Raw genomic sequence first — 13752 nt, 5'->3', positions numbered from 1 at the left:
CCGAAGCGCCGGGGTCTTTGAGAACGAGGGGCTGTCTGCGAGCAACGCTCCTTAACCCATTAAGAGCTGGAACGCATCTGTGTCACTTTTTGATTTGAGCTGAAAAAGCATTATTTTACACTTTGGCTATTCAAAAATAGCAGATATACAAGCTCATAGCGCGGCACCGAGTGCCGCGCTACGAGCTTGTAGATCTGCTATTTTTTGAAAAGTCGTGAAAATGTGTGCAAATCTTTGAATATATATTGTTTTTTGGGGGTCCCTGGAACAAGATATTTTGAGATGGGGGTCCGTGGCCAAATACATATCATTTTGGGGGTCCTTGACATGAAAAAGTTTGAGCACCACTGATATAGAAACATACGTTTTTCAGAAAACTGTTGGGATTTAGAAGACATTTTGTAGAATCGGCTTCAAGTCTTAATGGGTTAAACATGGGCTAGCCTAGTTTTTTCCCCACGGACCCGCCAGCCAGTTCACTGTCATTTATATGCTAACAAGTTCCACCCAATTCCATACTGATTTGGGTGCCATAAGACAAACATGTGCTGCTTTACAAGTGCAGATAAAAAAAAAAAGAAGAAAAAAGAATGTGCTCTCTGTGGCTTTCCACCAACGTGGCGAGTTTGCTCGCGGTGACACAGGAGTTAATAAAGCTGGACATTCTCTGAATGCAAAAGTCCCAGCTGCTCCCTTTGTAAACAATTAGGAGAGACAGACCATTTAACCCATTAAGACCGGGAACGCCTCTGCGTGTCATTTTTTTTTATTTCTTTGGCTATTCAAAAATAGCAGATATACAAGCTCATAGCTCAAGCATGCAATGCTCAAGCTAGGAGCTTGCAGATCTGCTATTTTAGAAAAATCGTGAAAATTCGTGGCAAAGTCTTGGATTATATATATTTTTTAAGCGAATATTTGTAAAATATTTCGTTTCAGGAACCCCCAGAAGCAAAGATTTGAGTTACAAATGTCCGCAAAAAAAAAAGAAAAAATATCAAATATTTGCACAACTTTTCATGATTTTTCAAAAATTGCAGATCTACAAGCTCATAGTACTGTACTCGGTGCCGCGCTATGAGCTTGTATATCTGCTATTTTTGAATAGCACACACACAGATGCGTTCCCGGTCTTAAAGGGTTAAATGGGAAGCTTTGGCTTCAACTGATAAGGTGCATTCGCTAAGCTAACTCATTATGCCATTGTTTTTACTTTGATTCCTTCCTCACATTTACACGTTTTTGACAACATGACAGCCTTGTCTTTTTTCCCCCATTATTTTACACAATGAAGCCTGCAATTTACCTCGAGGAAAGGCAAACACACTGCTCGAGGTCTTCTCCTTCCTCGTATCTCTTATTCGATTATTTCATTATTTTCCCACTCCAAATTAGCAATTATTTCAGAGTTTTTGTCTCGCTCACTGTTGAGTCTAATTCTCCTGATAGTCAGTGTGTTGGGATTAACGTTAATGGACATTGCAGGATACCAGGTAGCAACATTGCAGCCAATATTTGTACTCTGAGCATACATCAACAGTGTCAAAAAGAGATAGATCAATGATTACACACCAGTATTAGAGTGCAACCTCTCATGTCAGTTCTAAAACATTAATTCCTGCAGATATTTGACTATAGCGTCCCCTGATTTCCCTTACAGACCTGCAGCCAATGATCTTGACCAAGGGATATGAGGAGTATTCTGCCGTAGAGGGAAAGGGGGTGATCATGCACTGTAAGGTGTTCAGTTCTCCTCCGTCCACTATCAACTGGTAAGTAGGTCCATCCATATACAGTACATAATTATATAGCTGTTACCCCCTCCCCTGCACCAGCAGAGAGCACTAGACCTCAGCTTGTTCTGTTGTGGCTATGATGTACTCTGTGTCCCTGTTCTGGGGGCAAACCTTCAGTGAAAATAAGCGATCTACAAGCTCACAAGCTTGTACAGTAGATTGGCTATTCTCGACAAAGAGATTTGCCGTAGAGGGAAGTAATAGTGGACATATAGTATAGAGCCCTGGGGGACCCTGGTCAACTAAGTATAATAGGGTTTAAGTTGTTAAATGGGGACAAACGGAAATGATCACAGAACAGCCTGCCTTTCTCTTCACCAACTTGTATTTCTATTCTGTTTGTATTGGATTACTGCGCTCGAACATCTGCAGTGTCTGCAGGACTAAATTAGTTTATGTGAATGTTCCACAGCAGTGGTTTTCAAAGTGGGGTCCAGGGTTTCCACAGCAAAAATAGTTAAAATTGCCTTAAAATCTGTTCAACCACTTTTACCTGTACGTCCTATTTGATCATCAATATGTCCGTACACGGACAAATGTGTCTGTGGCAAAGACTTGGTTGGTCTCGTCCGTGGCAAATTTTTGATTTTCTTTTTTACACACCATTATAATGTTCTTATTTTGATCACAAGACCCAATTACTAAATGTCAGTCTCCAGGTTTTCGGCACATTAGGAGTCCACTAGGGCAGTGGTTCTAAAACAACAAAAAAAAGTACAAGTGGTTCTCAAATGTTTTATTTGCAAGGACCCCCTTAACCCTGAGAGTGTACAAATGGAACCAAATGGACCCGTAAGGGTCCATTTGGTTCCATTTGTACACTCTCAGAGTTACAGACCTGTTATGGTCATTCAGGGCTATCTCTTTATGTGTTTCTGGTAATATTATTGTCCACTCATTTTGTATGTCTGTGGCAAAAATGGAATTTTGACCAAAATGTCCACCACAAGCCAGCATGGCGATGACCCCTGCACAAAATAAAATGTATGTACAACACGCTGTGCCATACGACGCGTTGTGAGCTTGTTGATCTGCTATTTTCTTTTCTCCACTGTTCTACAGGGGAAAGGATGGCTCCATAGTGGAAGGACCAAGGTTTATCGTCCACAACAACGGTTCGTTGGAAGTCGACAGCGTGGCGAAAGAAGACATGGGAAAGTACACGTGCTACGCCATAAACACAGAGGGAGAAGCCACTATCGATGCCATGCTTTTCGTGAAAGGTTAGCACAGTTCACCCTGATAATGTATGTGGTTTTTTTTGGCGCAGGCCAAAGAGGCCTTAACAGGTATATAACTAATGTACATTCCTTATCTAAAGATCCCACTAGAATAGACGTTCCCCCGGAGGACCAGCAGATCTTAATAGGCACCACGGCCCAGCTCTCGTGCCTGGCCGAGTACGACGAGTCCTTCAGAGATGACTTTGAGATCCTGTGGGAAAAAGATGATATGGCAATAGCCCTCAACCACACCGAGAATTCGAGGTAAGGAGACGGCTCTCTCTCTCTCTCTCTCTCTCTCTCTCTCTTTTTTTTTTTTCTTGTGGCGCTGCGGTCTAATCCTAGCCGGAAAGTTCGCTTACTTTTAGGTTTCACCGGGTCAATACTGTGTCTCTGCATCCCCCTCTCCCCCCCGGCCGTCAATATTAGGTACTTGGTGGAGCATGGCATTCTGCAGATCGTCAACGTAACCCACAGTGACCAGGGACTCTACACGTGTGTGGCTAGGACGCCGGTGGACCAAGACACCGCCTCGGCCTGGATCGTCGTTTTAGGTGAGCAAAATGTATCAAACGAAGAAAAATCTATGAGACATAAGTAACGCTCCTAGACCTGTGCAAAACAACGTGACTTCCTCAGATTTGAACCGATATATATCGGTTTGGCCGATACATCAGCCTGGCTCTAATATAGTTGATGCATCGCTCCCACATTACATGGATAAGCAGACAGTGGTGGAAAGTAACATTTACTGAAGTGCTGTACCTAAGTACAATTTTGAGGTACTTTTATTTTGCGGGAGTATTTCCAAATTTCAATACTTTTACTTCTACTCCACTACATCTCAGAGGCAAATATTATACTTTTACTCCACTACAATTATTTGAAAACTTTAGTTACTAGTTACTTTGTAGATTTGTATTATTGTTACAAAACATACATTACCCACTTCAGCCCTATGTTATGTACATTTTGGCCATTTTAAAATAGCTGATCTACAAGCTCACAATGTGTCACGATGCGACGCATTGAGAGCTTGTAGATTTGAATACATCTATATATACAATTGGCAAACTGGATGTGTGCGTGTTTGTCTGTTTGTCTGTTAGGTTTCGTGTTTGTTTCGTGTTTGTCACTTGCATGTTAGGTTTCGCTTTTGGTTTGCGTGTTGCAGTTAGTTTTCGCTTTCGGTTTGCATGCTGCAGTTAGGTTTTGCTTTCGTTTTGTGCGTTGCCAAATCATGTGCGAGAAACAAGCACCGGTGTTGCAAGGAACGTCTATACGCTGTTCTGTCTCTGTCTCCGATGTGCAGGCCAGGCTACTAGACGGTCGGCCCGACCCTCTAGTTTTATACATTTGAAAACTTGTGAAATGGCACATTCTGCATAATGAGTACTTTCTACTTTTGGTACTTTAGGTACATTTTGATACCAATACTTTTGTACTTTTGCTCAAGTAAATATTGAATTCCGGACTTTTACTTATAACCGAGTATTTCCACTTTGCAGTATCGATACTTTCACTTAAGTAGAAAAACGCGAGTGCTTTTTTTCCACCACCGTATAAGCACTAAGCAGATGGCTTTGGCTCTCTAGAGCTCTCTCTCTCTGTTCCACGCCGTCTGACACTGAAGACCATCTCCTTTGAAAGCTTTGTTTCGTGCCGTGTGTCATCTCCGCTCCGCAGTGTTATACCTTGGCTTTATCAAACCCGTGTTGTCATGCTGTTTCTCAGATGTCCCCGATGCGCCGGAGGACCTGCTGTTGTCTGAACACAAGGGCAGGAGCGTGAAGCTGAAATGGATCCCCGGGGATGATCACAACAGCTCAACTACTGGTAATATGGGACCTCCCTGTGCTGCACACAGCAGCACTATTGGGCCTATTGTCTCTGGGATGTGGGTAATAGGACCACCCTGCCCCCCGGTTTGCGCCACACTGTCCAAATCCTTAGTGTTCGTTTAAGCCTTTAAGACCAGGAACGCATTCCGTGTCGTTTTTTTCAGATTTCTTTTGGGCTATTCAAAAATAGCAGATCTACAAGCTCATAGCGCGGCACCGAGTGCCGCGCTATGAGCTTGTAGATCTGCTATTTTAGAAAAATAGTGAAAATTTGGGCTTTGAATGTATATTTTTTTAAAGCGAACATTTGTAACTAAAATCTTTGCTTCTGGGGATTCTACAAGTGTCTGCTAAATCATTTTTGAAAAAAACTTTATGTAGCTATAATATCAGCGGTTCCCAAACTTTTCCATGTCAAGGACCACCCAAAATGATATGTATTTGGCCGTGGACCCCCCATCTCAAAATATTTTGTTCCAGGGACCCCCAGAAGTTGTAACGGAGTTAAAAAAAAATCGCTTTAAAAAAATACATATTCAAAGATTTGCACAAAATGTTCACGATTTTTCAAAAATAGCAGATCTACAAGCTCACAGCGCGGCACTCGGTGCCGCGCTGTGAGCTTGTAGATCTGCTATTTTTGAATAGCCAAAGAAATCTTAAAATGACACAGGCGCGTTCCCGGTCTTAAAGGGTTAACTCTGGGAGTCTGGAATTGTAACCAAAGACCCCTTAAGAGTCCATTTGGTCACATTTGTACACTCTCAGAGGAGTTACACTATGGATTTATACTGTGTATTGTCTCTGGATGTGTAGCAAGTTCACAAAGCGTTTTTAGATAGAATACTTTATTACAGTCAAAAGTTATGCTATCCTTTTATCCTTTTGGCATAACTTTTGACTGTAATAAACTATTACAGTACATTCAAAAAGAGCCCCAGGGGCTTGTTGTTTCCATTGTGGTCTGTAGCAACTCATAATGTAATACCTGCTCAAATTGTAATAACGCTTCATAATGTAATAAGTTTTTAAAATTTGAATAAAAGCTCATAATGTAACCAGCTCATTTTGTAATAAAATCATGAGTGCATAACATAATAACGGATTTTTGCATAATGTAACAATGTAATAATGTGTTAGATAATGAACCTTTCTTAGCCACTCATAATGTATTAACCACTCATATTGTTGAGAAAAGTGATGCATCATCAGGCGGAGATTATATTTTCGCCCCTGTCTGTCTGTGTCCGTGTTTACCATAATCACTCGGACCCGGGCATTTTTAGCGGTGCCAGCCGCTCTACACCTGACTATGTCCGTCCGTATGTCCGTTTGAGCCCGGACGCTTTACACAGCTATAACTCCAGTTCGCATGCCAGCAAGTCCAAATTTGGTATGTGGACTTAGACCACCAATAGGGACGAGCATTGATTGCTGAAGCCCCGCCCCGCCCTATTATAGCGCCACCAGGAGGCCACTACACTTGACTATGTCCCTCCGTATGTCCGTTTGTCCGTTTGAGCCCGGATGTCCGTTTGAGCACGGGCTTTAAACAGCTATAACTCCAGTTCGCAGCATGCCAGCAAGTCCAAATTTGGTATGTGTACATACACCACCAATTGGGACGAGCATTGATTGCTGAAGCCCCGCCCCGCCTTATTATAGCGCCACCAGGAGGCCACTGGCTTTAAACAGCACTTTACACAGCTATAACTGCAGTGCGCATGCCAGCAAGTCCACATTTGGTATGTGTACTTACACCACCAATTGGGACGAGTATTGATTGCTGAAGCCCCGCCCCGCCCTATTATAGCGCCACCAGGAGGCCACTGGCTTTAAACAGCGCTTTACACAGCTATAACTCCAGTTCGCAGCATGCCAGCAAGTCCAAATTTGGTATGTGGACTTAGACCACCAATAGGGACGAGCATTGATTGCTGAAGCCCCGCCCCGCCCTATTATAGCGCCACCAGGAGGCCACTGGCTTTAAACAGCTATAACTCCAGTTTGCAGCATATGCCACCAAGTCCAACTAATACCACCAATAGGGACCAACTGTAATTACATAAGCCCCGCCCCCTCTGTCTTCCCATTGGCTGGGCTTTAAACAGCCATAACTCCAGTTCACAGCATGCTACTGAGTACAAATTTGGTACGTGGACTCAGACCACCAATAGGGACGAACTGAAATGTAGCAAGCCCCGCCCCCTCTGTCTTCCTATTGGCTGGGCTTTAAACAGCCATAAGTCCACTTTGCAGCATGCTACCAAATACACATTTACCACGTGAACTTTGACCACCAATAGGGACAAGCTTTAATTGCTGAAGCCCCGCCCCCTCTGTATTGCCATTGGCTGGGCTACAAACAGCCATAACTCCAGTTAGCAACATGCCACCAAGTCCGAATTTGGTTTGTGGACTTACACCACCACTAGGGACGAGCATTAATTGCTGAAGCCCCGCCCCGCCCTATTATAGCGCCACCAGGAGGCCACTCATCAAAGGCACCGCTTCCTTCACACAGGGTGCGATTTTTAGGTATGTCAGGTGCATAAAATAATAGGTCGGGTCTGCAATATCCATGATACTGACATGATACCGACCATGATACCGACCATGATACTGTTATGATACTGACATGATACCGACCATGATACCGACCATGATACTGTTATGATACTGACATGATACCGACCATGATACCGACCATGATACTGTTATGATACTGACATGATACCGACCATGATACCGACCATGATACTGTTATGATACTGACATGATACCGACCATGATACCGACCATGATACTGTTATGATACTGACATGATACCGACCATGATACCGACCATGATACTGTTATGATACTGACATGATACCGACCATGATACCGACCATGATACTGTTATGATACTGACATGATACCGACCATGATACCGACCATGATACTGTTATGATACTGACATGATACCAACCATGATACCGACCATGATACTGTTATGATACTGACATGATACCAACCATGATACCGACCATGATACTGTTATGATACTGACATGATACTGACCATGATACTGACCTTGATACTAATTATTACGATGTAACACTTTTCTTAACAATACGAGTCAGTTCATAACATTATGAACTGTTACATTATCCCCCTGCGTCACATTATTACATTATGCTACTACCAAGGCGTTCCTAGTGTGTTCTACCAAGGCCAATCGTATTTTGAGGTCAGCCATTCTTTTAGGTTAGTTTTGAGTTTGTGTAGGGAGTCCAGATCTGTAATGGCTTTTGGTAATCCACATTTCGGTGGCAGCATAGCAGAATGCATTTTGAAGTGAATTTTTGCTGCATATAACTGTGGACAGAAGCAGTTATGCATAAGTAATACTTTCCGAAATCTGCGTCTACGATTGATTTGTCCGAGCATAAATAACGGTTTGTCTCTTTAGAGAGCAATGTTGCGTGCCCCAAAGCCGGGGCTGAGGAGTTTGCTGCACAGCTGGTGGTTAGCTAAGATAAGCGACTCTTTGGCACTGAGTGACAGGGACTGACTGATTTTTACCCCACCTGTCAACAGAGTTCATTATCGAGTACGAGGAGACCCAGTGGGAACCGGGGAACTGGAAGGAGCTGCTCCGAGTGCCTGGGAACCACGGCTCGGCCGTGCTGAGGCTCCACGGCCACGTCGACTATCGCTTCCGCGCGTCTGCTGTCAACGCCGTGGGCAGGAGCAGTCCCAGCGAGCCCACGGAGAGATACAAAACGCCAGCGGCAGGTCGGTGACACCGGCGCCCTCCCCCGTCTCTCGTATTGTTTTTTTATGCCCCCCTGCCTCTGTGATGAGGTCCCGCTGTCGCCACGGCTATTGTCTGAACCCTGTGATCCTTTATGTACTTTGTGTGCTCACATCTAGTGGATAATTGATTCCCTCTCTCTCTCTCGTTTGAAATTCTGGTCTCTGTTGAGTGCGTATCACTAGTCATTTCTTACAACTAACAAACTGTCATGCCGATAAAAATCTATACTCTTCCTCCTCCACACAGCCCCTGACAAGAATCCTGAAAATATCAAAATCGAAGGTCGCATGCCCAATGAAATGGATATCAACTGGGAGGTAAGAAAAAGCATGGACCTTTAACCCATTAAGACCTGAAGCCGATTCTATACAAATGTCTTCTAAATCCCAACAGTATTCTGAAAAACGTATGTTTCTTTATCAGTGGTGCTCAATCTTTTTCATGAAGGACCCCCAAAATTATATGTATTTGGCCGCGGACCCCCATCTCAAAATATTTTGTTCCAGGGGGTCCCAGAAGCAAAGATTTGAGTTAAAAATGTTTGCTTTAAAAATATATATATTCAAAAATGTGCACACATTTTCACGATTTTTCAAAAATAGCAGATCTACAAGCTCATAGCGCGGCACTCGGTGCCGTGCTATGAGCTTGTGGATCTGCTATTTTTGAATAGCCAAAGTGTAAAATAATGTTTTTTTAGCTCAAATCAAAAAATGATACAGATGCGTCCCAGGTCTCAATGGGTTAATATCCCTTTTCCATATACTGTAATGTGGGCTACCTCATCATATTGAATTATTCACAATCTGCAGCGGTTTTTGGAAATCAAAGCATTTCTCTTCCCTAAGAGGGAACAGACGCAAAGTTTTATCAATGCTTCATATGCAATTATCAATAGACATTTATGAAATAGAAATATGGCCCTTTGAAATTTCATTCTGTGGTTCACGTATTCAAGAAAAACCCTATTTTCCAGGATCACTCTGTATGAGTTCTCAATGAAAGCCGCCATTGTGCTGCTTTGATTAGAAAGAGAAAGGGAAAGCTATGAAAAGGGGATTTTCTTCTTCTTCTTCATTTTTTTTTTTTTACACGTACAACAATATATTCTGCTTTATCTCATTAAGACCTGGAACGCATCTGTGTCACTTTAGATTTCTTTGGCTATTCAAAAATAGCAGATATACAAGCTCATAGCGCGGCACCGAGTGCCGCGCTATGAGCTTGTAGATCTGCTATTTTTGAAAAATCTTGAAAACATTATTATTTTATTTTTTTCAAAAAAGGATTTAGAAAACATTTTAAAGAATCGCCTCAGGTCTTAATGGGTTATTGTAAAAAGATGAATCTCTGCCTCACTTATTATCTGGCTGCCCTGCCAGGATAATATAGCCCTAGATCCAAGATGCATGAGCTGTCTCACTGTTAATGATTAGCTTTCTGTGGATAATGGTATTACATTGTATTTCTCATGGTCAATCCTCTGTGTGGGGTGTGTTCTCTCCATCTGCACACCCTGGATCCAACACACAAAAAATAATGTTGCACTGGAACAAGTCAGTTGTCCCATTGTTTTTTGTTTTGTTTAGTTTTTTTGTACTAGGATCAAATACCACCAGTATAGTTTAGTGGACTAGCTTGTCATTAATTGTCAATATTGTGTATATTGTGTTTCTTAGATTTAATTTTCTTGGTTTCACTTAAATTAATGATTGAGGATGTATGTATGTATGGACATTTATACATTGATTGATTGATTGATTGAATACTTTATTAACAGTTTGCAAAAACAAGGCACGGTGGCACAGATTTATACAAAAGAATGTTAAAAGGATGACCCAGATAAGCCCTCAGGGCTTGTTTCCATTAAGGTCCTGTGTAGTCAATTCATCAGACATTTAAAGGCAAACAACAATGTACAATAATATGCAAAAAAACATCATATGAAAGAAAAATATAACCTTTTACAGTATATGGGTAAAAAGGGAGGTAGTGATATACATATGGGCATGTACTGTGTACTGTATGTGAAGGTGTGTGCACAGCTTCATGAATTCAGTACTTTTTCTCTTCAGAATCATCATTTCATGTTTGGTCAAAGAGGAAAAGAAAAATGTACGGTATAAGAGATGATAAAATGTCTCATGTCTATGTCTAGTTCAATAAAAAGTGAATTTTTGTGAAGGAGGCCGATGCACACCTCAAAGGTTGGCGACAGGTGCGAGATCTCTGATGGTTAAATCAAAGAAGAGGACCCGTCCTGCACACTGTCAGAAACTTGCAAAAGATTTAGCTCTTTATACCTTTCGGTCGTTAGACCTTCATCAGGACAGCTGAAGGTTGTCTGTCCTGATGAAGGTCTAACGACCGAAACTCTTTTTGCACGTTTCTGACAGTGTGTGCGGGTCCTCTTCTTTGATTTAACCATCAGAGATCTCCTCCTAAATGAAAAGTTAATTAAAACAATACATAACTTTTAACTCTGGAAAAACTTACCCAAATGGACCCATACAGATTTTTCTTTTTTTTTTTTACTGTGTGTGACAACAAGTACATTACTATGTACATGTAACCTATTATCCACGGTGATGAAAGTCAAAATTATAATTGTTAGGGGTGTGCCGATATATCGTCCCGCGATACATCGCGATACGTTTTCGTGATGATATGTACCTTTTGGGGGGAAAAAATATCTTTTTGCAAAAAAATAAATAATGCAATAATAATAATGCAAAAACAGAGGTTTTTGTTTGCATTTGCTTTTTTCCCCCCCATATATTTTCATATTAAAAAAGTGCCATATATCGTATCGTATCGATATCGTATCGATGTTGTGAGCCCAATATCGTATCGTTTTGTGAAATTAGTGTCGGCACACCCCTGATAATTGTGCTTCTTTTTTTTTTGTCCCATCAACATCAACGCAGCCATTGTTTCCCATGGAGCACAACGGCCCCGGTCTGGAGTACAAGGTCAGCTACAGGCGACAGGACGTGGCGGAGGAACAGGACTGGCAGGAACACGTGGTGAAGAGACACTCGTTCATCGTGAAAGACACGCCCACCTTCGTCCCGTACGAGATCAAGATCCAGAGCCGGAACCACCAGGGCTGGGGCCCCGAGCCCAAAGTAGTCTCCGGCTACTCGGGAGAGGACTGTGAGTGATGGCACCTTTCACTTATACCTGTTACTAATATCACACAGGATCATGTTTAGCCCTTTAAGACCGGGAATGCAATCTGTGTGTCATTTTTAGATTTCTTTGGCTGTTCAAAAATAGCAGATCTACAAGCTCGTAGCGCGGCACCGAGTGCCGCGCTACGAGCTTGTAGATCTGCTATTTTTGAAAAATTGTGAAAATATGTTCAAATCTTTGAATACATATTGTTTTAAAGCGAACATTTGTAACTCAAATATTTACTTCTGGGGGGGTCCCTGGAACTAAGTATTTTGAGATGGGGGTCCGCGGCCAAATACATATCATTTTGGGGGTCCTTGACATGAAAGGGTTTGCGAACCACTGATATAGCAACATACGTTTAAAAAAAAAAACTGTTAGGATTTAGAAGACATTTTGTAGAATCGGCCTCAGGTCTTAATGGGTTAATTTAACATCTCCCTCCAGTGTGCTCATGATAGCACAGCCATCAGCTGGTTGAAGCTGTAAAATCAATTTCCACTCCCCTGGGAAACAGAAGATACTTCCTTTCCTTTCCTTTCCCAAAGCCCTTGTAGATCGACATTTTTTGTTGTGCGACTCCGCACAACGCATAAATCAGGCTTCACAGTATATGCTCGTATTGCTTTTTGTTCTACAATAATGTCTAATGTTTTTGGAGTCACTGAGTCATTTTGTAGACACACTTTATTTCATCTCTCATCTCCACTGTAGCTTTCTTTTGGAGTTGCCCCCAGGACGTAACTACAGGTCACGGCCCCTCTCTCTCTCTCTCTCTCTCTCTCTCTCTCTCTCTCTCTCTCTGCTTGACAGAAAATGCTTCTTTTAGTTCCATGGTTTGATTGTATTATAGCGCCCCTTGATTGCTATAATAGAACCTTTGTTTGACCCCTGTAAATCCTTAATAGGTCTTAAATAGGAAATTAATGTAGTTCATCATCCCATTGAAATTGAAAGTTATATGTGCTCAATGTAGTTTTGTGGTTTTTAGCTTGATGAGATGGACTGGTGGTTACAACACGCAAGACAACCTTCCATACTGTGTGTGTGTGTGTGTGTGTGTGTTAGTGATGCGCGGGCCGACCCGTAGCCCGCAGGTCCCGCGGGTTTGAACTGTGGGGCGGGCGCCGGGTGGACGGGTTATAGATTACGACGCAATTATCGCGGGGCGGGCGGAGTGGGTCAACCCACGGGGAAAAAAAACACCACAACACACCTTCTCTCTCACGCGCGCGCTCTCTCTCTCTCTCCCTCCCTCTGTCCCCCCCCCCTCTCTCTCTCTCTCTCTCTCTCTCTCTCTCTGGAAAGCAATTGAATGGACTTGCTTGTGTGTTGAGAAGCCTTTTTTTTGCAGGGAGGGACGGGTCATTGATTTATATTCATTTTTGCGGGATGGGTTGTGAAAAAAACTGACCCACGCATCACTTGTGTGTGTGTGTGTGTGTGTGTGTGTGTGTGTGTGTGTGTGTGTGTGCGTGCGTGCACGTGGCGTACCTGCGTGGCGTGCGTGCACGCGCATGCCTTATATACTATATATACTGTATACGTGTGTGTTTATCTCTCCAGTTCCTTCTGCGGCGCCGGATGATGTAGCTGTAGAGGTGACGAACAGCTCCGGTGGTCTGGTGGTCAAGGTTAGCTGGAGACGTGTACACAAGGACACACTGCACGGACATCTGGGAGGCTACAAGGTAATACCTCAAATACATCCCCTTGCTTTTAGACACAGTTTAACCCCTTTAGACCGGGAAACGCATCTGTGTCATTTTTTTTCATTTTTTTTCATTTGGCTATTTAAAAATAGCAGATCTACAAGCTCGTAGCCGTTGCAGATCTGCTATTTTTTTGGAAAAGTCGTGAAAATCTGTGCAAATCTTTGGATATATGTTTTTTAAAGGGAAGATTTGTAACTC

General features: G+C 42.6%; 1 protein-coding gene across 2 annotated transcripts in view; it reads left to right on the top strand.

Annotated features, from left to right (window-relative positions):
* The window catches only part of chl1b (cell adhesion molecule L1-like b), a 110311-nt gene that overhangs the window by 70073 nt on the left and 26486 nt on the right, over window positions 1-13752 (top strand). For both annotated transcript variants that reach the window (XM_084063605.1, XM_084063606.1), the window contains exons 12-20: window positions 1661-1772; window positions 2859-3019; window positions 3118-3283; window positions 3449-3573; window positions 4754-4855; window positions 8443-8640; window positions 8909-8979; window positions 11590-11818; window positions 13406-13530. In XM_084063605.1, coding sequence (XP_083919731.1) covers window positions 1661-1772; window positions 2859-3019; window positions 3118-3283; window positions 3449-3573; window positions 4754-4855; window positions 8443-8640; window positions 8909-8979; window positions 11590-11818; window positions 13406-13530 — 1289 coding nt within the window. The remainder of the gene's footprint in view (window positions 1-1660; window positions 1773-2858; window positions 3020-3117; window positions 3284-3448; window positions 3574-4753; window positions 4856-8442; window positions 8641-8908; window positions 8980-11589; window positions 11819-13405; window positions 13531-13752) is intronic.

This window comes from Gymnoscopelus microlampas (assembly GCF_963454915.1).
Source record: "Gymnoscopelus microlampas genome assembly, chromosome: 7".
Taxonomy (NCBI): domain Eukaryota; kingdom Metazoa; phylum Chordata; class Actinopteri; order Myctophiformes; family Myctophidae; genus Gymnoscopelus; species Gymnoscopelus microlampas.
The sequence above is the reverse complement of the archived record's forward strand: the minus strand, read 5'-3'. Positions and strand labels throughout refer to the sequence as shown.